Here is a 25,843-nt window from a genome sequence, read left to right as displayed (position 1 = left end):
GAGGATGAGACAGCCAATGATGGCGAGGGGATAGCTCGGTGAAACCAAGGAACATATGGGACAGATGTAAGTAGTTAGGGCCCCTTTGTTGTCTCTATTTCTGCTACTTTGTATTGATGTCAATTGTACACCTCATTTTTGTAATTTCAAAGCCTCACTTTTAATGGAATGACTGATTTTTGTTTGAACTTTGTCCAAACCTTTTTTTTTTTTTTTTTTTTAATATCTTCTAGCTGATTTCACCTGCATACTATTGGCAATAATTAACTTTATTTGTATTTTTTGGCGTTCGGCTTGAATTGCCAGATACCACTTACTTTGCTGAGTGGTTGGCGCTCGGCTAGAATGCCACTTGCCACTTCACCTTGTATTTTTTGGTAAGTTTTTGGCGTTCAGCTTTTAGTGCCAGATGCCACTTACCTTATTGAGTGGTTCGCACTTTCACTCTTTATTTTTGGCAAGTTTTTGGCGTTCGGCTCTTAGTGCCAGCTGCCACTTACTTTGCTGAGTGGTTGACGCTCGGCTAGAATGCCACTTGCCACTTTCACTCTTTATTTTTGGCAAGTTTTTGGCGTTCGACTCTTAGTGCCAGCTGTCACTTACTTTGCTGAGTGGTTGGCGCTCGGCTAGAATGCCACTTGCCACTTTCACTCTTTATTTTTGGGAAGTTTTTGGCGTTCAGCTCTTAGTGCCAGCTGCCACTTACTTTGCTGAGTGGTTGGCACTTGGCTAGAATGCCACTTGCCATTTCACTCTTTATTTTTGGCAAATTTTTGGCGTTCGGCTCTTAGTGCCAGCTGCCACTTATTTTGCTGAGTGGTTGGCGCTCGGCTAGAATGCCACTTGCCACTTTCACTCTTTATTTTTGGCAAATTTTTGGCGTTCGGCTCTTAGTGCCAGCTGTCACTTACTTTGCTGAGTGGTTGGCGCTCGGCTAGAATGCCACTTGTCACTTTCACTCTTTATTTTTGGCAAGTTTTTGGCGTTCGGCTCTTTATGCCAGCTGCCACTTACTTTGCTGAGTGGTTGGCGCTCGGCTAGAATGCCGCTTGCCACTTTCACTCTTTATTTTTGGCAAGTTTTTGGCGTTCGGCTCTTAGTGCCAGCTGTCACTTACTTTGCTGAGTGGTTGGTGCTCGGCTAGAATGCCACTTGCCACTTTCACTCTTTATTTTTGGCAAGTTTTTGGCGTTCGGTTCTTAGTGCTAGCTGCCACTTACTTTACTGAGTGGTTGGCGCTCGGCTAGAATGCCACTTGCCATTTTCACTCTTTATTGTTGGCAAATTTTTGGCGTTCGGCTCTTAGTGCCAGCTACCACTTACTTTGCTGAGTGGTTGGCGCTTGGCTAGAATATCACTTGCCACTTTCACTCTTTATTTTAGGCAAATTTTTGGCGTTCGGCTCTTAGTGCCAGCTGCCATTTACTTTGCTGAGTGGTTGACGCTCGGCTAGAATCCCACTTGTCACTTTCACTATTTATTTTTGGCAAGTTTTTGGCGTTCAGCTCTTAGTGCCAGCTGCCACTTACTTTGCTGAGTGGTTGGCGCTCGGCTAGAATGCCACTTGGCACTTTCACTCTTTATTTTTGGCAAGTTATTGGCGTTCAGCTCTTAGTGCCAACTGCCACTTACTTTGCTGTTTTTACCTAATCAATTTCTTCGAAAAGGATTATCATTTTTATAAATCTCAGAAATTTTTACATTCACATGTATTCAATTGAAAATGAATAGAGCCAAAATTAAAACTCATCTTTCTATTGATAATACCTCTTCAGAGACGTAGCATTCCAAGGCTTATTAACCAGTCTTCCAGCCATAGTCTTTAGGGTATATGCCCTCTTTCCTATTACTTCTACAATTCTGTATGGGCCTTCCCTTGGTGACATCCTCTTTTTGACCATCCCTACTTTCTTCTTTAGAACCAAATCACCAGGGGTGAAATCTCTGTGCTTCACTCTTTTGTTGTGGCTATTAGCTAGTGTCTGCTGGTAGGATGCGAGCCTTATTGCCACAGCATCTCTTTTTTCTTCTAACATATCAAGGTTGAATCTCAGCATCTTATCGTTTTGCACCTGTTTCCATGCCAAGTTTCGGACGGTTGGAACCAAATTCTCAGCCAGTATGACTGCCTCTGTTCTGTACGCCATGGCGAATGGACTTTCACTGGTCGGCCATCTAGGGGTCGTTCTGTAGGCCCACAAGACATTCGGAAGTTCATCCAACCACTTCCCTTTACGATCCTCCAGCTTCTTCTTGATGCAAGCAAAAATCATTCTGTTTGTGATCTTAGCTTGTCCATTGGCCTGAGGGTGACTCACTGCTGCCAACTTTTGGTTGATTCCATACTCTTCCAGCAACTCTCTTACTTGTTTTCTATCAAGGTTAGTCCCATTATCCATGATGATTGACCTCGGAAAACCAAAGGGGCAAATAATATTATTCCAGATAAAGCGCCTCACATGGGTCTGGGTCACGCTCGGATATGGTTCTGCTACCACCCACTTAGTAAAGTAGTCTGTTGCCAGTAGCACATACTTGTTCTGAGCTCTTGCAGTTGGCAGAGGACCAACCACATCCATCCCCCATTGTGCGAAAGGCTATGATGTGGCTATTACGTGCAAGTCCTCAGGTGGTTGGTGGATTAACAGTCCAAACCTTTGGCACTTATCGCACCTTCTGGAGAATTCTTCTGCATCTCTTGACATGTTCGGCCAAAAATACCCTTGCGTCATTGCTTTGTGCGCTAAAGATCTTCCCCTTGAATGATTTCCACACACACCTTCATGAATAGCTCGTAATATCTGTCGAGCCTTTGTGTAGGGGGGGGGGGGTTACGCATTTCAAGTATGGCCAAGAAAAAGATCTCCTGTACAGCTGGTCATGCACTATGGCGTACTTCACAGCATTGGATTTGATTTTCTTGGCCTCATCCCTTTGTTCGGGCAGAATACCATCCCGAATATAAGTTACAATTAGATCAATCTAACTTGGTTCATAGGGAATGACATTTACCTGCCAAGGGTTTTGAGCTTGAAGTTTCTTCGAAGATGGATGGCCAGCTCAGTATTCCTACCGAAATCACCCTTGCCAATGTCTCTCCGGAACTCGAAGCACGGCACGCTAGCCGATCGGCATTTTCATTATGCTCCCTCGGTATTTGGGTGAACTCAATTTCGTCAAAGTCTTTAGCTTCGCGCATAACTGGTGAACGGTAGGCTTCCATGGTTGCATCTTTGGTTTCGTACTCCCCATTCACCTGCCAAACAATCAGCTGTGAGTCACTAAAAACAACCAAACTCCTGACCTTTAGTTCTCTAGCTAGCCTGAGTCCAATCAACAATGCCTCATATTTTGCTTCATTGTTAGTGGCTCGGAATTCAAGTCGGAGTGCTTGACTTAAGGAAGTGCCTTCTGGTGTCTGCCATTTAACCCCAATGCTTGGCCCCATCTGATTTGAAGATCCATCCACAAAGAGTTTCCAAGAACAACTTCGAAGGTCCTACTCCATATTTTTCGAATCACACTCTAATAAGAAATCAGCCACCGCTTGCCCTTTGATTACCGTTCTGGGTTCGTACGTTATGTCCAACGAGCTTAGCTCTATGGCCCACTTCGTCATCCTCCCTGAGAGGTTTGGCTTTTGCAGAATTATTCTGATAGGAAAAGTGGTCAGAACGACGATAGGATGAGAATTAAAATAATGCCTGAGCTTTCTCTTTGCATGTACTAGTGAAAGTATCAGTTGTTTGGCCTTTGAATACCGGCGTTCGGCCTCAGTCATTGTTTTGCTAACATAGAACACTGGGTATTGCTTTCCCTCTTCGCAACGAATTAGAACGATACTTGTCGCAATACTGGATACTCCGAGGTACAAGAACAGCTTTTCTCCCGGGTCAGGAGCAGATAAAACCGGAGGGTTCTGCATGTACTTTTTCAAGGCAGTCAACGCTTGGCATTGCTCATCCCCCCAGGCCTATTTCCTATGGCTTCATATAGTGTCAAAGAATGGCTTGTAGCGATCTGATAACTTAGAAATAAACCGGCTCAACACCGCTATCCGACCTGTTAGGGCTTGTACTTCTTTGACTGTCTGTGGTTCGGCATTTTTGGTCAGAGCTTCCGCTTGGGCTGGGCTAGCTTCTATGCCTCTGTGATTAACCACATGTCCCAGGAATTGACTGGAACTCACACCGAATGAGTACTTGGTTGGATTAAGCTTCATTTCATATTTTCTCAGCACATCAAATACTTCCTGCAAATGTTTCAAATGGTCAACACTCCTTTTACTTTTCACTACCATATCATCAATGCATGCTTCCACAGTTTTCCCCATTTGACCCTTGAAAATCTTGCCAATCAGCCTCTGATAAGTTACTCCGGCATTCTTCAGTCCGAATGGCATAACTCTATAACAATAAGTCCCTTGCTCGGTGACAAAAGAAGTTTTCTCTTCATCGGCAGGGTCTATAGGGATTTGGTTATAACCTGAATAAGCATCCAGGAAGGTTAACCGCTCGTACCCAGTAGTGGCGTCTACCATTTAATCAATCTTGGGCAGCGGGAAGCTATCCTTCGGACAGGCTTTGTTTAAATTGGTGAAGTCAATGCACACTCGCCGTTTTCTGTTCTTTTTCTACACAACAACGACATTTGATAGCCAGTCGGGGTAATGCACTTCCCTTATGAACCCTTCATCAAGCAATCTATTAACCTCCTCGGCTATAATCTGATTACGTTCTGGAGCAAATCTTTGTTGCTTCTGCCTTACAGGCTTTACATTTGGGTTGATGTTCAGGGAGTGACAGGATACAGTAGGGCTAATTCCAGGCATGTCTGAGTGACTCCACGCAAACACCTCGGCATTGTGAGATAGGAAATCAACTAATTCTTGCTTTTCCCCCTCGGCGAGTCTTATTCCCACTCTGGTTGTTCGCTCTGGCCTAGACTGGTCGATCTGCACATCAACAAGGGGCTCTTTGGTCAAGTCTACAGGCTCCTCCTCCCCATTATGCTTGGGTGGAGGTTCCTATAATTGCTATCTCGGGCTCGCCGAATGGATGGGTGCCTTCCCTTTTTCAGCACATTTCAGTGTGACGGAGTAACACTCCTTAGCTGCAACCTGATCCCCATGAATATCTATCACCTTGTTTCCGTCTGGCCCGAGGCATCGCATGACTTGGTGCAGAGTTGAGGGTACACCTTGGACTCTGTGAATCCACCCTCTACCTATCAGAAGATTATACGAGGGGTGAATCTTGACCACAACAAAGCTCTCTATCAGAACCCTTTCTGCAGTATATACTGCTACTTCCACCATACCGATGGGTTCCACCCGCTTTCCATCAAATCTGAGCAAAGGATTTCCAGTGGGCTTGAGCTTCTCATGCTTTATCTCAAGCCAATCGAACGTGTCTCTTGGCATAACATTCGCACTGCTTCCAGGATCGATCAGAACTCTTCATACTAGGCATTCGGCCATCATCAGACTGACGACCAATGGATCTTCATGAGGAATCTAAACACGTAATAGGTCAGTTATGTCAAACTTAATTTGCGTTGACGCTTTCTGCTGATGCAGAGTGTTTACACTGCCTATCCTCCTCTTCATTTGCGCCTGGCGGAGGCGTATTTGAAGCAGTTCATCTGACTCCTCAGTGGGCTCTGGCCGACTATGAATTGCATTGATTATTCGAACTGGCAGTGAGTTATGGGAGCTTGGCTTCTGATTCCTCTTTACTTGCTCAATCGGTCGGTTCTGTTCCACCGCCGGGCCTTGAATGTAACTTGCGAACTCCCCTCTGGCTATTAGTATCTCAACCTGCCTCCTTAAGTTCATTCATTCATTAGTTTGATGGCCAAAGTCAGAATGGAAAGCACAATGCTTAGACTGGTCTCTCTGCTCGAGAGGTTGCCTGATTGGTAAAGGAGATTGGAACTTATCTTTGTTTTCTTGATACAGCCTAGCCAGAGTGATTTTCAGAGGAGTAACCATCTCTTCCTCTCTGGGCCTCTTTTCAACTTTCCAGGAGGTCTGACGTTGTGGCTGAGCCTGTTTTTGCCTAATTTTTGCTTTGGTTTTCTCTTCTGTTGATATTATGGATGTCTTCCGAGCGTTAGCTGCTTCTTGTTCTTCTAAGCGAACAAAACTAGCAGCTCTTTCATTGAGTTCATCCATAGTCTTCGACGTATTCACTACCAAGCTTGTGTGGAATGGAGTGCCACGAGTCATGGCCAATTTAAATGCTTGAACCGCTGTGGAAGGATGACATTCAATCACCATGCTCTTGGTAAGGTTAAACCTGGTAAGAAAAGCTTGGAGACGCTCGTCCTCATGCTGCTTCATTGTGCATAGGCTCGAAATGTCTTTTGCTGGACGTTTATTCCCATAGTACTGGCTTATGAACCGATCGCACAAACTTCAAAAACTATCCACTGAGCCCCTTGGCAGGTTCTTGAACCAATTGAGTGCTAGTCCAGCTAAACTTGTAGGAAAACACTTGCACATTAAGGAGTCGTTCTCAGTGTTTAGGGCCATATTTAACTGGATGTGATATACATGATCAATCGGATCAGTTGTTCCGTCAAACAAAATGAAAACGCGCATGGAGTACTTCCTCAGACTCGGAGCATTCAGAACTTCCTCGGACTTGCACATTAGACTCTCAGCTTCGACCTTCTTTCTAATGGGCTTAGCCTTCTTCGATGGATCCCCCGAGCTCGGCCCATTCTGTGATGCTCTTGTATGGGCTGAATCCAATTATTTGACCCGAGGCCATGTCTACGGGTCATATCCAGCCCATGTCACCTTTGGTATCCTCAACTATCATGTTTGGTTGTCCAGACCATTGATGTCTACCCGAATATGATTCCTAAGAAGGACACACAAGCCGTGGAGTTGAAGTCAGTGAAAGCTGTTGCCAAAGATGTGGCAAGCCGGTTGTTGGCAGCTGAAAAATTGGTGGATGAAGTCCAGCTCTCCCAATATTATGCCAAGGTCAAAGTTCACCATTTGGATCTGGCTGTTTGTGCCGCTCTTGACCCGGAAAGGCTCTCCGGCGATCCCGACGATGACAACAGCGGTAATGATGATTATTGGGTTGATGACTAGTACTATTGCTTTTTCCTTGTGGGTGGGTCGATGGGGTGGTTTCTTGTGGGTGGGTGGGTGGGTCTGTCTGTGGGTGTTGGTGCGTGTGGGTTTCGCTGGGGTGGTTTTTTTTGGATTTGTGGATGGTGGTTTAATTAGATAGAGGTTTTATTAATTATTTGGATATGTTATGGAATATTTACTTGATGGATTTGATATTCAGTGTTTATTATATTTTGATGTTTTTATTTCTTGTTAGTTTTTGTTTAATGTTTGTATGAACTCTTTTTAATTTGGCTTTTATATTATCATAAATTGTTTTTCTTTTTCACTTTATAAAAATCGACTTGTTTGTCACAAATTGTAGAAATCTGGGATAACTACATCTCCGTTTTTCGGCATTAACTAAAGAAGGAGATCAGCTTTAAACTAGTGTTTAGAGATATTAGACTATATATATATAGATATATATATATATATATATATATATTTATATAATTGACTATATATATTTGTATAGTGATTAGTTACCAAAATAGTCTCAAAATTTCCTCTGATCTTTTTAATATTTGGTTCCTTTTTAAATTTTTTTTTTTGGAAATATAAGTGTACCTGTCCATCTTGTTTTCTGACACAAGAAGAAAGATAAGAGTATGGTGTTACTGTATTTGTGATATGTCAATTCACAATAATATCTACACAAGACCATATATATTAATGAATCTGTTTTGATACGACTCTTTGTCAGCCCTACTTTCAATACCAGCCAAAATCTTCCCCACTTTTTTTGCCCTTTATATATGTTGAGACTAGTGTTCAAAGATCTTAAAATCAACAAAAATGGTATAATTGACTATATATATATATATTACATACTATATAATCTGTCACAGGAGGGATATGTAATTATGATAATTATTGTTTCTAAAAATTGACAAGTCTTAGTTTTGCTACATTTAATGAAGTCTCTTATATATAGAAGCTTAAACATTTAAAAATTTAAAAACAATGGCATTATTTAAATGGTAGGGTTTGAAAAGTTTATTGATGAAATAATGAAGCTATGTAAGTTTTAATATAAATACTACTATAGTTTAATGGGATTTTGACCAACTAAATAAGCCTTAAAGTATTATATTCTCTTTAAAAAGTTTAGAGAAAGTTCATCTTAATTCTAACAATGGTTACTAAAACATTAATTTAATACAGTTCAATTCATTGGAATAGTCTCTAAACCATTTAATACAGCTTAATTCATCAAATATATTTGGCCCAATGCGAAAGGTATTTCGGTCCGAATAAAGGAGAGTAAATTTGGTCTTATCATGGATGTCATTATCAGAGATTTCATCGCAAATCGTGCTAGTAAGAAATATTAGTCCCTCTCTCCAAATCACTCTCAATAAATAGGAAAGAAATCCTCTTCATTCGCATCTCACTAGAAAGTGTCCAGTAGTGGGCCAATCAGCTGATTTGGCAACCAGATTAAAATCTGATTTACCATTATATACATATTCTTTGTATAAAATCTTTATACATTATATATTTATATTATTTAATTAATTATTAGGTCTCACATCATGTAAAGACTTATTAATGTGTTGGTGTGCTTTTGAAAATTTCAGATTCAATTTTGAAATTCCCCCAAATCATCATCTTCCAAACAAAACAAAAGTAAGTTCTCTCTCTCTTCTCTTAACTATAAAATTTGATTTAGGATTTTGTATCAGACTAACAAGAATAGCATATCTAAACATTTTTTTCCAATATTATCTTCCTTTTTATAATTTTTTTGGGATTGATTTGATCTTTTATATATGTTGGGTGTAAATGAGTTTTTTAGCGTTTGAATTTGGATTTTTTGTTTGCGAAAAGATTGATTTTGGTTTAATATTATCTTCCTTTCCTATATTCCTCTCAGGGGCTTTGGAGATCGAAGTTGCAGTCTAGAAAAGGCAACAGTAAGTCCCAAAACTATAGTAGGCAGAAGTCGCAGTTCACTCGTCATATCCTCTTTTTTCTCTTCATATCTATCCCTTATATATATAAAGCTTAGATTATTTTCTTTTTACTTCTTCTTGCAATCTTCTTTAGAACCCGTACGATTTTTATTGTTTCAAATCTCCTTTAGATATTCCAAATTTCTGAGAGAATGCAAAATCTAGGATTTTTTTTTTTTTTTTTTTCTTTTGTTCTTGATACTTGAAAACAGATTGTTTCCATTTCAATGTTGGATCAATTTTTATTTTTAAAAAATGTGAAGATTTATTAATATATTCACTTTTTCGGTTCTAGTTTCCAAGGGTTTTTTTTTTTTTTTTTTTTTTTTAACTTTCATTTTTTCAGTTTAGTTTGTGATGTCAATTATATTTAAGCTGTTGATCTATTTTTGGTGACTACAAGTTATCTTTGAAAATATAGACAATTTTAACTATATTTTCTGGGTCAAATATAGGGTGTCAATCCACTTAATGTTTAAAATAGATGTTATATGACTCCTTTGTTTGCTAACAAAGAACCTGAGAAAAATAAAAAAATATTTTTGTATAGAAACTAATATCATGCTTCATTTGTTTTGGTTTTAACCTTTATTGTTATTTGTTTCTATTATTTAATCAATTTTCTTATCTAATTGTTCCCATAACTGGCAGAAATAGAATCCATCTTTGGAATATTTTGTCTCTTTTAAATTATCAGAGCATAATTACATTGAAAATTTTGGATTCTGAGAGATATGGTTGTGGCATTTACCTATTTGATGGGGGAGGGCGATATGGTGTTGCATAATCCCACTGGTTTTATCACTTATGAAATGAAGAATAGGGGATCCAGGGAGAGTGTTCGTGGAAGGAATGAAGGGTTTTCTAATTTTGGCGTTTCCCTATGGAACTACAAATATTTTCATGGAATGTCCGGGGTCTCAATGACTCGGTCAGAAGGAAAGTGGTGAAGTCGGTCATTCGTAAAGGGGGAGGTCATGTGGTGTGTTTGCAAGAAACTAAGCTCGCTTCGACATCAGATGGGATGGTGCATCATATTTGGGGTGGGAGATTTGTGGAGTGGATTGTTTTGGATGTTGTTAGCTCATCGGGTGGTATTTTGATTATGTGGGATAATAGATGGATGTCTAAGGTGGATTCTCATGTTGGGAGATTCTCTGTTTCTTGTGTTTTTTTCTTTGGTGGAGGATGGTGTTCCTTGGGTTTTTTCTGGTGTTTACGGGCCTACGGAGGATAGTGTGCGTCATCTACTTTGGGAGGAATTGGGGGAGGTACGAAGGCAATGGATGCTTCCTTGGTGTGTTGGAGGTGATTTCAATGTGGTTCGATCTCCTTTTAAGAGGTCAACGAGAGGTAGGTGGACTTCTGATATGGAGCTTTTCTCAAAATTCATTGATGAGTTCAGATTGATTGATCTGCCTCTGGAGGGTGGGCCTTTTACTTGGTCTAGTGGTTGCTCTCCCCCTACTCTATCTCGGCTTGACAGGTTCCTTGTGTCTAAGGAGTGGGAGGAGATGTTTTCTGATGTTGTGTAAGCTACTTTGGCTCGTCTTATCTATGACCATGTACTGTTGATGCTGGATTGTGGCAGGTTGCGGAGTAGACGCTCTTCTTTTAGATTTGGAGATATGTGGCTTCGGGCTAAGGGTTTTCTAGATAGGATCCGATTTTGGTGGGAGGTGTCCGGGGTGGTTGGCACTCCAAGTCATTCGCTTACAGGTCATTTGCGTCGTTTGAAGGGAAGTATCAAGATTTGGAACAAATAAGTCTTCGGGAATCTTGTGTGGAGGAAAAATCGGGTTTTGGCTGGGTTGTTGTTATTGATAGAATGGAGGGTCAAGGGGATCTGGCAGATGATTTGAAGGTTAGGAGGGCGAAGTGTAAGGCGGAGTTTGCTGAGATTGCGATCATGGAGGAGATCTCATGGAGAAAAAAGTCTAGAGCTTTGTGGCTTAAGGAGGGGGATAGTAACACGAAATTTTTTCATAGATTGGCTAATGCTCATAAAAAGGGCAATCATATTGGGAGGATTCAGGTGGAAGGGGAACTTCTTTGCAAGGAGGAGGATATCTGCAAAGGCATTTCTGAGTTCTACAAGAAGTTATTCACTGAGACTATTGAGTGGAGACCCTTGCTTGAAGGGCTTCAGTTTACCTCTATTTCTAGTAAGAGTGCTCGGGTCTTGAGGAGCCTTTCTCTGAAGAGGAAGTTCTTATTGCTCTGAAGAGTTGTAATGGGGACAAAGCCCCAGGTCCTGACGGTTTTACCATGAGATTTCTTTTGGAGTGCTGGGAGGTGGTTAGAGGGGAGGTGATGGGTTCTTTTCATGCTTTTCATGCTCAAAGATCTTTTAAGAAGAGCTTGAATGCCACTTTCATTTCTCTCATCCCGAAGAAAGGAGGGGCGATGGATATTAGGGATTTTCGTCCTATTAGTTTGGTGGGGTGTTTCTATAAGTTAATTGCCAAGGTCCTTGCTTCAAGGTTACGGAAAGTCTTGGATGGTGTCATTTCTGATTCTCAGAATGCTTTTATGGATGGTTGTCAAATTTTGGACTTAGTTCTGATTGCTAGTGAGTGTGTGGATTCCTGTTTGCATAGTGGGGTCCCGGGAGTTTTGTGTAAGCTTGACCTTGAAAAGGCATACAACCATGTGAGTTGAAGTTTCTTTCTTTACCTGATGGAGAGGATGGGGTTTGGTGATTGGTGGAGGAGATGGATTCATTTTTGTATTTCTAGTGCTCGCTTTTCGATACTCGTGAATGCTGCTCCTACCGGTTTTTTCTCTAGCTCGAGGGGTTTGAGACAAGGGGACCTGCTTTCCCCTTTCTTGTTCCTGTTTGTGATAGAGGCCCTTAGCAGACTGATGAGCATGGCTATTGAGTTGGGGTTTTTGAGATCACCCATTTGATGTTTGCCGATGATACTTTGGTTCTTTGTGATGCAAATGTGTCCAAGCTTAGATATCTGAGGTGTGTTCTGATTTGGTTCCAAGTTGTTTTTGGCCTTAAGGTGAATGTGGGTAAAAGCGTTTTGGTGTTGGTGAGAGAAGTCCCTGAGATTGAGTTATTTGCTGATATTCTTGGTTTTCGTACTGACTCTTTTCCCATCTCTTACTTAGGGATGCCTTTGGGGGCCCCTTAAAGATGTGTTAGGGTTTAGGACCCAGTAGTGGATGGGTTTGAGAAAAGATTGGCGGGTTGGAAGAAACAGTATCTCTCCAAGGGAGGTAGGGTTACTTTGATTAAGAGCACCATTTCTTGCCTTCCCTATGTATTTTATCTCTCTGATCCAGATTCCATCTTCAGTTGCAGAGAGGATTGAGAGATTGCAGCGTAATTTTTTGTGGGGGGGGAAGAGGAGAAGAGTTTAAGTTTCATCTGGTTTGTTGGGATCAAGTGTGCAAGCCTATTTGTTATGGAGGGTTGGGTCTTAGAAGACTGGTGCCTTTTAACAAGGCTCTTCTTGGAAAATGGCTGTGGAGATTTAGTGTGGAGAGGCATTGGCTTTGGAGGAGGGTCGTTGCTTGTCGCTTTGGGGAGTCCAGAGGAGGGTGGTGTTCTCTGGAGGTGTGTGGCCCTCGGGGTGTGGGGGTTTGGAAAGTCATTTGGAAGGGTTGGGTTGAGTTTTTCAAACACGTTCGAGGATCAGCTTTTGGGAGGATGTTTGGTGCGGGGATTCGCCTCTTGCTTTCACTTTTCCTCAGCTTTTTAGGATTGCTTCAGATAGGCAGGCCATGGTGGTTAATTGCTATCATCTTGATAGTGGGACATTGGTTTGGGATGTTCGTTTCAGGCGGTTGTTTCAGGATTGGGAGACTGAGGAGGCCATCCATTTTTTGGAATTGTTGTATCGCCAAAGAATTGAGGACGGCGTTTTTAATAGTTGGTCCTGGGTTGCCACTTCACATGGGCGCTTTGAGGTTAGATCCTTTTTCAAATGCCTCACGGATGATCCTAGAATTCATTTCCCTTGGAAGGTGGTCTGGCGCTCTAAGGCTCCTCTCAAGGTGGGTTTTTTTGCTTGGACCTCTGTTCTGGGAAGGATCTTAACCCAGGATAATTTGCGAAAGAGAAATCAGGTGGTGGTCAATCGGTGCTATTTGTGTCTTCGGGATGAGGAAACTGTGGATCACCTTCTCCTTCATTGCACCATGGCTAAAGACGGTTGGAATTTGATGTTTGGCTTATTTGGGATTCTTTGGGTTATGCTTGGATCCGTTAGAGAGTTGATTGAGGCTTGGAGAGGTTGCCATGTGGGGGGCTCACATTCTAGATGCATGGAGGGTTACGCCTCTTTGCGTGTGGTAGTGTATTTGGCTCGAGAGGAATAGAAGATATTTTGATGGGAAGGAGTTGTCGATTTCTTCTGCTAAATTCTCTATTATTTCTACCCTTTTTTGTTGGATTTTTGGGAGAGATCATAGTTCTTTAGAGGAAATTGTCGATTTTTTGGCTTCTTTGAAGGCTTAAAGGTCCTTTTTGGCCTTGTGTATATTTTCTGGGCTTCGCTCCCCTTTTTGAGCGCTTTTATAAAAATTTTCTTATTTATCAAAAAAAAAAAAAAAAAAGGGATACACTCCAGTTGAGAAGCAGAATTTTGTTCCTCGATAGAGAAATTGGGTTCTCTCTCTCTCTCTCTCTCTCTCTCTCTTGAAATCAACTGGGGAGTCACCTTATTTAGATGTAATATATCAAGGAATGGAGATAAAAATAAATGGGGGCATTTACGCATATTACATGTAAATAACTACTAAACTTTTGGGCAGGGTGGAATTTTTAGAACTATAGGGATTAGTTCCAAGGCAGTGGATAACCGCCCCAAGTTTGTATATAATAAACTTGTATTGGCATTTGTGTTATGCCTAGTTTATTGCATTCTTTAAAGAGAATGAAATAATTTGAATTTCTGATTTTGTGACTAATTTGTGGTTCTATCCATGTTTCTACGTTAACTTCAGTTTTGGTTCTCTAACTTCTTAATACATTAATTCTGAAATTTATGGTTATTTTAAACTTGAGTCCTTTTATATGCTTTAGAGTTGGGGATTTGTTTAATATTATTTATTCTAAATTTGTTTTGGGACTTGTTCTTTTATTTTTTTTAAATCCACCTATGAACTATAGATTTTATGCATAATTCCTTGTTAGTTGAGCCTGTAACTAGTCTCTAATTTCGATTTTGTTTGTTCTTTTTATTTTTTATTATGAATTCTATGTTGGGTTTCTTTTCATTGACTTTTTAAACTCTCTATGTTTGAAAGTTTAAACCAATGCTGCCACTATGATTTTTGTAGAAGCAAGATGTGGTATTTGAATAGGGGCCTAAGCGCTCAGACTTGGGTTCAAATTGTTTTTGCTTTTGAATTACTGAATTATATATCCATGATTGTTTGGATATATTCTTGTTCCCAATGCATAGGAACCTGGAAATAGAGTTTCAGTCAATTGAATTGAATTTGTTTTGTGTATAATATCCGAATTAATTGTTCGGCTGTATTTTGAACATTAATTGTTTGGCTGTATTTTGAACATTTGCTTGGACCATCTCTGTTTCAAATAAATTTTCCAACTTAACCATGTGATTATAGAGAGGAGTTGTTGGTGCTGAATTCAAAATTTGTTTGCCTTGAAAGAGATATTATTTATTAATGATTTTTTGAAAAGAAATAATAATTGATGTGGAAAAATATTGAAATTATGTATTTCTGAGGAGCTAAGTCAATTGCAAGGAAACGACAGAAAGAAAAGTCGGAAAGAATTGATGTCAAAGACAAGAGAGGAGGTATTATCTCTTCCATAAGAACCATCGACTTCTTGACGTTGCTTACTTTCAGCTCATTTTCTCACGGTGTGAAGTTTCTTAATGTTGTAAACAGGTCAATGCTGATTTCAAAGCTGCTTCAATTACTCAAGATGCTATGGAGCGGAGAAGGATACAGTCTGAGACACTTTCTGCTGTATTTGGAACTTACTTCCGCATCTTGAAGCGCACTATGCAGCCAATTGCAGACAGGTATTATCATTCATTTTTATTATATTTTCTTAATATGTAGCTTCTATTATTTGTGTAATGCAAGGGATTACCTTTTTAAGTGCAAGATAAGAAATAAAATTCTTGTTGCAAAATATCAGAGATAGAAACCAGTTTCTATTGTTTAGGCTATACTGAAGGGGGGCATTGCTATATATGATGGTAAAAAGATACGGACCGTCAAACTTGACAATGCTAGTTCAGTTTTGACACAAACTACTGCATATTTAATGCCCAAGGTTAAGCCTCATCTCAGTATACTCCTACCAACACCCTGCGTTAGTGGGACAATCGAGTAATGCCTTTCTTTCTTTGGCTTATACCAAATCATGGAATTGCCATCCCCCGACCATGGAAAATTTTTACCCATTGATTTAGAATGTGCTGTGCAGGCATGTCTGGTATAGGTGTTAATCCATTTAACCTGCTCTAACTTCTAGGACCAGTGAACAGGCTAAACTGTTGTTGTTACCCCATAACGGAAATAACATGGAGTTATGGTATCTTTTGGCATTCTGAGCTATTCATATTACATCTTCTGAGCTATTGCTTCTTTCTGTTGGATCCACTCCTTATATGTCCAATAGCATGAATGTCTGGCACATATCTTACAAACTCAACTTAGGTGCTTCCCACATTTTGGATTGTCCATGATTTATTTTTTTCTCCATCTAGCAAATAGAAGGCCACTTTTGCTTTTCTGTACCCACTAATCAATTGTTTGAAAAAACTATTATTTTTACATCGACTACATCAACTAATTTATTCTTCCCCCACCCCCTTCACTATAGAAAGAAAAAAAAGGGAAAGAAAGACCAAATCCGTTAGTAAATACTAGAAAAAAAGGAAATAGGCTTGCTACACATGCATCATCCAAAACAACGATTTTTATCAGTTGTAGCAAAGAGAGAAACTTCATAGAAGTCGAAATATGAAGAAATAGATATGCCTAGCTACTTTATTCTATATGGATAAAGGATCTAATTGATAGAAGAAGCACCATAAAGATCAATTAACGAGGTTTGGGGCGGATACAATAATAACTGCTTACTTATGTCATGGTATGAGATAAAAGTTAGGAATCGACTTATGTAATAGAGTTGATCCCACAGCGGTGTAGGATCAGATCCCAAAGATAGTAAATCTTTTCTTTTTTATGAAGTAGAGTCTTTTTCAAAAATTCTATATAAATTTCTATATGAAACCGAGATAGTTACCTTTCATAAAATTCTAACGATAGGGGGAAATGCCTATGCTTTATTCTTATGAAGGTGGGAGAAAAGATAAAACTAAAACCAATTATTAATCAAAATTTAAGTTTGAAATTCTCTATACCCACTAATCAATTGTTTGAAAAAACTATTATTTTTAGATTGACTACATTAACTAATTTATTCTTCCCCACCCCCTTCTTTTGTTTCAGATCTGAATGGGGTGTAAATTCAATTCCTGGTGCATCTGGGTGCCACGCGCTACTAGCTCCATGTCTGGATGGAATTGGAAAATTCTATCATCTAATTGACTTAGATTTTATGGGCGATCTTCTGAATTATCTAAGAAAGCTTGCCTGAGGCGGCAGCAACGTGGATGGATCTTCTGAGAATTCCTTAAAACATTTGACTGTATCTGAACGGCTGCGGTGTTGCATTGTTGCTTTCAAAGTAATGAGGAGCAATCTTGATGCCCTGAATGTTGATTTACAGGAATTTTTTGTCCAGCTATACACTCTTATACTTGAGTACAGGCCGGGAAGGTTAGTACCAATACAGTCTAAAACTCTTGATTTTTTATTTATTTTTTTCCTGAAAGTCAAGCAATTAAAACCCTTGGTTTTTTCAAGTTCATTCATTCCATTTTAGCTTAAATATTTGAGAGGGGGTGGCCTTGAACACAATAAGATAAAAAAATATAATTCAAAATTCAAACTACTATAATAAACAAAAGACTTTAATATTAATTGATATTTTAAATTAAAAAAATTCTTATACTTCCTTTTCAATTATTCTTTTAGGTAAATATGTCCATTTTAATTATTATCAAGGTAAAATAATTGAAAAGGAAGTATAATAAGTTAGAGAATCCCACTAATATAGAAATTCATTCTAATTCATTTTTAGGAAAGTTAGGAAGGTTAGTTTCCTATTTTATCTCCCTGTGATTAGCTGTACAGGTTGTAATTTGTGTATATAAGCCGTGTATTGGCTCTCTCAATTGATATAATTTTAATCCTTTCTCCAAAATTTGTCAGGGTATCAGAGCACTAGGCTCTTTTCTGGGAATCACAGTCTCTTCAGCCTTAATTGCCAAAGAGAGATTACTTTTATTTGCCCTGGCCTTCATTGCCATTTTTTCTCCGTTTATTCTTTTCTTAAACCCAATCCAATATGTCTGAGACCAAATCATCTTCTGAGGAAGTCTATAACGATCCCAAAACTAATGCCAAGAATTTTTTTTTTTTTTTTTTTAAAAAAATTCGGCATAACCTCCCCTAAAAATGGACCTACCGCAACCTGTTTAAATTCATTTTTAACCTATCATGGCTCAAATTCCGAATTCACGGCAATAGAAGATGATGATACACAATCAAATGACCTCAATAATACTTCAAATTAGTATTACTCTCCCCATTCATCAATAAGGTTTACATGTTATCAAATTCACAACCAAAATATTATCAAATACCTTAATTACAGTACATGACAAAGTTTTTGCAAAATATACATATACACCTTCACACTTTTAGTGCTTTGCAAAAATAATGGGAGATATACAAAAGACACAGAAGTGAGCTTCTAGTATCGCTTAAGCTTGAGGTGGATTGTCATTCACCGGTTCTTTTCCAAGACCTGAAAAAAATGTATAAATAGTAGGGTGAGCTATATGCTCAGTAGGTGACACGTAAGACACAAATCTTGTGTCCTTGTGAATTCAAGCAAAGCATAGGCTAATGGGAGATAGGGATCATACAACGTAGGGGATCAAATACAACATACAATTCAATTCCAATTATAAACAATGCAATGCAATGCAATGAAATGCAATGCATGTCAATGACACTCCCCATTTTCATTCTCAAAACCATCACTTTCAAACGTTAATACAGCCCGCCCTTTGGTAACCCCGCCGCGACACGAGAGGAGGATTGGCTAGTGTCCCTGACCCTTGGTAACCCCGCGGCGTCATTATGGGGCCCAGCTAGCTCAACCACACTAGGGCGACTCCCTAGTCCCCTCTAGGCTATATTAACCTCCGACCCGTTGGTAACCCTGCAACGACCGGGTTTATCAAAACCATTTCACAAAAACTATCATTTCCCAAAAATTACTCATTTTCATTTCAAGACAAATTCTCCCATTTCATGCATCCCAATGACATGTCCATGAATGTACATATAATCTCAATATCATGACAATGTGAAATTTTGGCACAATACAATTAAGCATGGTCTCATACATCACTTTCAGCAAGTTTACACATAGTAGACATAAACTCAACACATAGGCAAGCTTTTCACATAATACATCACATGTGCATAAACATACATTTCTCTATACAACATTAAAATAATCATTAACACAATTAATCCCCAAGTAAAGCATGTTAGCACATAAAAGAGGTGTAATTCACAAAAAACACCATAAAGCCATCATCTATACATGTTTTTCACATAGACAAGTCATAACCCTAAGACATGAATTTTTTCTAAACATCACTTACACCTCATTGAAGCAATTAATTCTCAAATTTAGCATGTCTAGCACAACAAAAGAGCATAACTCACAATGGAACAAGAAGAGAGTGGATTAAGGTGCCCCTACCTCAAGATTACACCAAAACCCTAGAAATGGGTCTAAATTTTCGAGTTCCAAAGAAGGCTCAAAACTGGAAATTGCTTGCATCAACGCGTAGAGCTCATCACACTCGTCGTTTTGCCTCAAACGACACCTAAATCCGGCAAGGATTGAGAGAGTAATCAAGGGTTAAAGCTTGAAGTGTAAAAAAAGAAAAAAAGGAAAAAGAGAAGGAGTCGAGAGCAGCAGTCGGGAAAAAGAGAGAGGAAAAGAACAGAGACTAACTTGGTCTCTTAATCCATTTAAAAGGGACGTGGGTCCCACCTCTCTTTTTCTAATTTCTTTTTCTCTTTCTTTTTTTTTCTTTTAATACACACCGCACATACAGGCATATATATATATATAAAGGCACAAACATTACACTCTCCCATACTTTAAAAGATTTCGTCCCCGAAATCAAGACATACTTGAGGAAGAAAACAACTCTGGATACTTGGAGCGAACCTCCTGTTCAAGCTCCCAAGTAGCTTCCTCGACTCCGTGGTGTCTCCAAAGGACTTTCACCATTGGTATTGTCTTATTCCTCAACACCTTCTGCTGAGTGTCAAGGATCTGAACTGGTCCTTCCTCGTAGGAAACATCCTCATCAATATCCACATCAACCCAACTCAAAATGTGGGATGGATCCGGTTCGTACTTCCGTAACATCGATACATGGAAAATATTGTGGACCCTATCCAACTGTGGTGGCAAAGCAAGCCTATAGGCAACCTCTCCTACCCGATCCAAAATCTCGAATGGTCCAATAAATCATGGCGATAACTTGCCACTCTTCCCAAATCTCATCAATCCCTTCCGTGGAGAAACCCGTAGAAAAACGTGGTCTCCCACCTCAAAGGATAACGGTCGTCTCCGCTTATCCGCATAGCTCTTCTGTCCGCTCTGAGCTGTAAGTAACCTCTGTCTTATCAACTTAATCTTCTCAGTAGTCTCGAGTACAATGTCGAGTCCTAAGGCGGCTGTCTCGCCTACCTCAGTCCAACAAACAGGAGACCTACAAGGTCTACCATACAACGCCTCAAATGGAGCCATCTGGATGCTCGCCTGATAACTGTTGTTGTAGGCAAACTCAATAAGTGGAAGGTGATCCTCCCAACTACCTCCCAAATCAAGTACACATGCCCGAAGCATATCCTCCAAAATCTGGATAGTACGCTCTGACTGACTGTCTGTCTGTGGATGGAATGCCATACTCAGATGCAACGCTGAACCAAACGCTGCTTGAAGTCCTTCCCAGAACTTCGAAGTGAACTTAGTATCCCTATCTGAGACAATGGTTACAGGAACTCCATGTAACCTTACAATCTCCTTCACATAAAGAACACCAAGCTTCTCTGCATCATCTGTTGCCTTAATAGGCAAAAAGTGAGCCGTCTTGGTCAATCTGTCAATGATGACCCATATGGCCTCATTACCCCTTCTTGACCTTGGAAAACCTGTCACAAAATCCATAGCGATATGCTCCCATTTCCATTGCGCTACAGGTAATGGTTGCAACAAACCTGCTGGCCTCTGATGCTCGGCCTTCACCTGCTGACAGGTAAGGCATCTAGCCACAAACTGTGCAACATCATTCTTCATCCCGCTCCACCAATACTGACGTCTCAAATTGTGATATATTTTAGTACCACCTGGATGAACTGCAAAGCGGGAAGTGTGAAACTCCCGTAGGACGTCCTCACGACAACATGTGGGAACCACCAACAAACCCCTGAACCGTAGACCCCCATCTACATGCAAGGCCCAATCTTTCACTGTCTCACCACTAGAGATCAAAGCGTGGATGGCATCTAAGTCCGGGTCCTGTCTCTGTGACTCAATCACTCGTACAACAAGAGTAGGCTGAGCCACAAGACTAAATAAGAATGCCGACTCACTACAACCATCATCATCACAACACTGTAATCCCATCCTGCCAGATCTTCAAGTATCTTCCACTTCCGAATAGCTAAACTGGCCAAAGTTCCATGAGATTTTCGGCTTAAGGCATCAGCTATAACATTTTCCTTGCCCGGATGATACTGCAAATCAAAGTTGTAATCTTCTAAGTACTCAACCCATCGTCTCTGTCTGTTGTTCAAGTCCTTTTGGGAAAAAGGTACTTGAGACTTTTGTGATCTGAAAATACCTCGAATCTCTCACCATACAAGTAATGTCTTCAACACTTCAAGGCAAACACAACTGCCGCTAACTCCAGGTCATGAGTAGGGTAGTTGTACTTGTGAGTCTTCAACTGTTGAGACCCATAAGCCACTACTCTACCATCCTGCATCAACACACATCCCAACCCGTCACGTGAAGCATCACAATAGATCACATAACCCAAGCCACGCTCAGGTATCACCAACACTGGCGCTGTAGTCAATCTCGTCTTCAACTCCTGAAAAGATGAATCACAGGCCTCATTCCAGACAAACTTGACCCCTTTCCGGGTCAAACGGGTCATAGAAGCTGCCAAACGGGAGAAATCCTTCACAAATCTCCGATAGTAACCCGCTAAACCAAGGAAACTACGGATCTCAAACACATTCTTGGGTCGCTCCCAAGTCAAAACTGCTTCAACCTTTGATGGATCAACTGATACTCCACCTTCTGAAACAACATGCCCCAAAAACTTCACCTCCTGTAGCCAAAACTCACATTTCTCGTATTTGGCATACAATCGATGCTCCCGCAAAATCTGTAAAACAATACTCAAATGGACCTCGTGATCTTCCCGGCTCCGTGAGTACACAAGAATGTCATCCACGAAAACTACCACAAACTGGTCTAAGTAATCATGAAAGACGCGATTCATCAAGTCCATGAATGCCGCTGGCGCGTTAGTCAAGCCAAAAGGCATAACAAGGAACTCATAGTGTCCATACCATGTACGGAATGCTGTCTTCGGGATATCCTCATCCCTAACCCGCAACTGATAATAGCCAGACCTCAAGTCAATCTTTGAGAAACAACTGGCTCCCCCAACTGATCAAATAAATCATCTATCCTTGGCAAATGATACTTGTTCTTGATGGTGGCATGATTCAACTTCTGATAATCAATGCACAACCTCAACAAACCATCTTTCTTCTTAGCAAAAAAGACCGGTGCGCCCCACGGTGACACACTCGGTCGGATGAAACCTTTCATCCTCAAATCATCAAGCTGCCTCCTCAATTTTTCCAATTCAACTAGGGCCATTCGATACGGTGCCATAGAAATTGGCGCAGTACCATGCATCAAATCAATAGTGAACTCCACTTCTCGGTGTGGAGGCAACTCTGTCAAATCTTCTGGAAAAACATCCAAGAAATCACAAACAATCGCCGGACAAACTTCTCCCACGACATCATCTTCTTCGGCTATAAGGCTAGCCAAAAAGTAATCACCATGACTTCGTCCACGAACTCCATAAAACGATGAAATGTGGGAATCACTCCGATTTCCCACGAAAAAGAAACAGTCTCCCTCGGGAGTGCAAACTGTAACCCTTCCTCTGTAACAGTCAATCGTGGCATGAAATGAAGCCAACCAATCCATCCCGAGAATGACATCAAAGCTAGTCATCTCCAGGAGGATAAGGTCAAACACAAAGGTCCGCCCGGCTATCACAATGGAGCAATCCCGCACAACTTGGCTCAATGACACTGAAACCCCAACTGGCGTATCAACACATAACGCTCGATCCATGAAACTAACCTCTAACCCCGATGCAAGTGCAAATGATGATGAAATGAAAGAATGAGATGCACCAGAGTCAAACAAAACACGGGCCCAACAACCAAACACTGGAAATATACCTCAAAGAACTGACGGTCCAGAAGATGCATCGGTCTGTGGCAGTGCAAAAACACGTCCCTGTGGTACCTGTGCCTGAGGACTGCCAACCTGAACACCTGACTGCTGCACTGACATAGTAGGAGTATCCCTCCTAACTGATCGTGAACCCTGTGAAGACATAGTAGGCTGTGGTGGTGGTGGTCTGAAACCTGACTGAACTGTAGCCGTTTGTGACGGCCTCTGCTGTGACCCTCTGCCACTAATGGTGCCTGCTCTCTGACTTGGACAATCACGAATCAAGTGACCCTGCTGGCCACACCCATAACAAGCCTTCGAAGCTGACAAAACTAAAGACGATCTCATCGGACAACTGAACTTGTAATATCCGGGCTGCTGACACTGATAACAAACAACTGCACTCCTGTCAGATCCAGCTGGCATAGGAGTGGTAGGAGCAGATCTTGTTGACTGTTGCCCCTGAAACTGAGATGGACTGCCCCTGTTCCTTTTTCCAAGAAGATCCTTCTAAGGATGGCCCTGCACCCCTCTTTTGCTTCAATTACTCTCTTCTTGCATCCTTTTCTCTATTGTCAGCCTCCAGCATCAAAGCCCTTTCCACTGCTTCAGAGTAAACCTTAATAAACTGTGCCGTGATCAACGGCCTCATTCGATCATTAAGACCCGAGATAAACTTCTGAGTCTTGTTAGCTTCATCTCTCACCACTTTTAGAGCAAAACGGGAAAGTGAGGTGAACTTGTTCTCATACTCCGCCACTGACATGTTCCCTTGAATAAGATTATGAAACTGGTCTTGTAACTCCCATCTTTTGGAAAGTGGAAAGTACTTTTCATAGAACAGTTCCTTGAACCTGTCCCAGCTCATCTCTTCAATCTTGTACTGGTTGGTGACTAACTTCCACCAAACCTTAGCATCCTTAGCAAACTTATACGTAGCTAGGATGATCTTTAGATGATCCTCTGTCACATCCATTGAAGTTAGTTGGGTTTCAACTTGATCCAAGTAGTCATCTGCTGCCATTAGATCTGCACTGCCCTCAAATAGAACCGGCATCAGCTGAGAAAACCCCTTTATGATCTTGAGACGCTTTTGAGCTGGCGTCTCCTCAACTTGAACTGTAGGTTGTGGTGCCAACTATGACTGAGCAGCAATCGTTGCCCTCACGACATTCTGCAACAAACGATTAAACTCTAGTGCCACAGAACCTTCACCCACTTCTACGGGTACGGGTGTTTCAACATTCTCCCTCCTTGTGGGGACAGCTCTCGGGGGAATCAAGTCCCTAAGAAGCATGTTCTCATCAACTGGCTCCGCCGGATTGGAGCTAGAACTCTCACCAACATCGCCCCTTGTTGGCCTAGGGCCAACTTCTCTAGGTTCCTCACGCCGTGACATCGTGCTATAAAACGAGAAAACGATTCAGAAACATGACACTAAGGTCCACTGTGGATAACTCAACAAGAATTAATACCGTACAACACTTAGCATGCAAGACTATGCAAGAAACATTTTAACATAAACAAGTAAGCAAGTAAGCACATAGGTAGTTAAGTATGCTCATTTAAATAAGATACCACATAGTAAGTAGTCAAGTAAACAATATAAACAACATCCCATGCGACTCTATGTAGGCCTCTACCTGTCGTCCTAAAGGTTTTCGAACCTTTGCTCTGATACCAAATTTGTAACGATCCCAAAACTAATGCCAAGAATTTTTTTTTTTTTTTTTTTTTTAAAAATTCGGCATAACCTCCCCTAAAAATGGACCTACCGCACCCTATTTAAATTTATTTTTAACCTATCATGGCTCAAATTCCGAATTCACGGCAATAGAAGATGTTGATACACAATCAAATGACCTCAATAATAATTTAAACTAGTATTACTCTCCCCATTCATCATTAAGGTTTACATGTTATCAAATTTACATCCAAAATATCATCAAATACCTTATTTACATTACATGACAAAGTTTTTGCAAAATATACATATACACCTTCACACTTTTAGTGCTTTGCAAAAATAATGGGAGATATACAAAAGACACAGAAGTGAGCTTCTAGTATCGCTCAAGCTTGAGGTGGGTTGTCATTCACCGGTTCTTTTCCAAGACCTGAAAAAAATGTATAAATAGTAGGGTGAGCTATATGCTCAGTAGGTGACACTTAAGACACAAATCTTGTGTCCTTGTGAATTCAAGCAAAGCATAGGCCAATGGGAGATAGGGATCATACAACGTAGGGGATCAAATACAACATACAATTCAATTCCAATTATAAACAATGCAATGCAATGCAATGAAATGCAATGCATGTCAATGACACTCCCCATTTTCATTCTCAAAACTATCACTTTCAAACGTTAATACAGCCCGCCCTTTGGTAACCCCGCCGCGACACGAGAGGAGGATTGGCTAGTGTCCCTGACCCTTGGTAACCCCGCGGCGTCATTATGGGGCCCAGCTAGCTCAACCACACTAGGGCGACTCCCTAGTCCCCTCTAGGCTATATTAACCTCCGGCCCGTTGGTAACCCCGCAGCGACCGGGTTTATCAAACCATTTCACAAAAACTATCATTTCCCAAAAATTCCTCATTTTCATGTCAAGACAAATTCTCCCATTTCATGCATCCCAATGACATGTCCATGAATGTACATATAATCTCAATATCATGACAATGTGAAATTTTGGCACAATACAATTAAGCATGGTCTCATACATCACTTTCAGCAAGTTTACACATAGTAGACATAAACTCAACACATAGGCAAGCTTTTCATATAATACATCACATGTGCATAAACATACATTTCTCTAGATAACATTAAAATAATCATTAACACAATTAATCCCCAAGTAAAGCATGTTAGCACATAAAAGAGGTGTAATTCACAAAAAACAGCACAAAGCCATCATCTATGCACGCTTTTCACATAGACAAGTCATAACCCTAAGACATGAATTTTTTCTAAACATCACTTACACCTCATTGAAGCAATTAATTCTCAAATTTAGCATGTCTAGCACAACAAAAGAGCATAACTCACAATGGAACAAGAAGAGAGTGGATTAAGGTGCCCCTACCTCAAGAT

General features: G+C 40.6%; 2 protein-coding genes across 2 annotated transcripts; both read left to right on the top strand.

Moving 5' to 3' along the window:
* Positions 1 to 9,970: 9,970 nt before the first annotated feature.
* LOC132301434 (uncharacterized) lies at positions 9,971 to 10,853 on the top strand. Its single transcript, XM_059798684.1, has 3 exons — positions 9,971 to 10,165; positions 10,275 to 10,618; positions 10,679 to 10,853. The coding sequence occupies exons 1-3, from the start codon at positions 9,971 to 9,973 to the stop codon at positions 10,851 to 10,853; spliced, it is 714 nt and encodes a 237-aa protein (XP_059654667.1).
* Positions 10,854 to 14,773: 3,920 nt separating this feature from the next.
* Positions 14,774 to 16,979, top strand: LOC132298735 (nucleolar complex-associated protein 3-like). Its single transcript, XM_059795110.1, has 3 exons — positions 14,774 to 14,870; positions 14,965 to 15,101; positions 16,543 to 16,979. The coding sequence occupies exons 1-3, from the start codon at positions 14,850 to 14,852 to the stop codon at positions 16,688 to 16,690; spliced, it is 306 nt and encodes a 101-aa protein (XP_059651093.1). The 5' UTR covers positions 14,774 to 14,849; the 3' UTR covers positions 16,691 to 16,979.
* Positions 16,980 to 25,843: the final 8,864 nt, after the last annotated feature.

The sequence above is a fragment of the Cornus florida genome, unplaced genomic scaffold (assembly GCF_030987335.1).
Source record: "Cornus florida cultivar Cherokee Brave unplaced genomic scaffold, ASM3098733v1 CherokeeBrave_3.0.0_Hap2_Chr03, whole genome shotgun sequence".
NCBI classification, from domain to species: domain Eukaryota; kingdom Viridiplantae; phylum Streptophyta; class Magnoliopsida; order Cornales; family Cornaceae; genus Cornus; species Cornus florida.
This window is presented reverse-complemented; position numbering and strand designations above follow the sequence as displayed.

Excerpts from the sequence above, each read along its gene's own strand:
- LOC132301434 (XM_059798684.1), top strand. The coding sequence starts at position 9,971 with ATGGAACTACAAATATTTTCATGGAATGTCCGGGGTCTCAATGACTCG. Across the intron at positions 10,166-10,274 it reads AGTGGATTGTTTTGGATGTT|GATGGTGTTCCTTGGGTTTT; the intron begins GTTAGCTCATCG and ends TCTTTGGTGGAG. Across the intron at positions 10,619-10,678 it reads GAGATGTTTTCTGATGTTGT|GTTGCGGAGTAGACGCTCTT; the intron begins GTAAGCTACTTT and ends GGATTGTGGCAG.
- LOC132298735 (XM_059795110.1), top strand. The coding sequence starts at position 14,850 with ATGTCAAAGACAAGAGAGGAG. Across the intron at positions 14,871-14,964 it reads TGTCAAAGACAAGAGAGGAG|GTCAATGCTGATTTCAAAGC; the intron begins GTATTATCTCTT and ends TGTTGTAAACAG. Across the intron at positions 15,102-16,542 it reads ATGCAGCCAATTGCAGACAG|ATCTGAATGGGGTGTAAATT; the intron begins GTATTATCATTC and ends CTTTTGTTTCAG.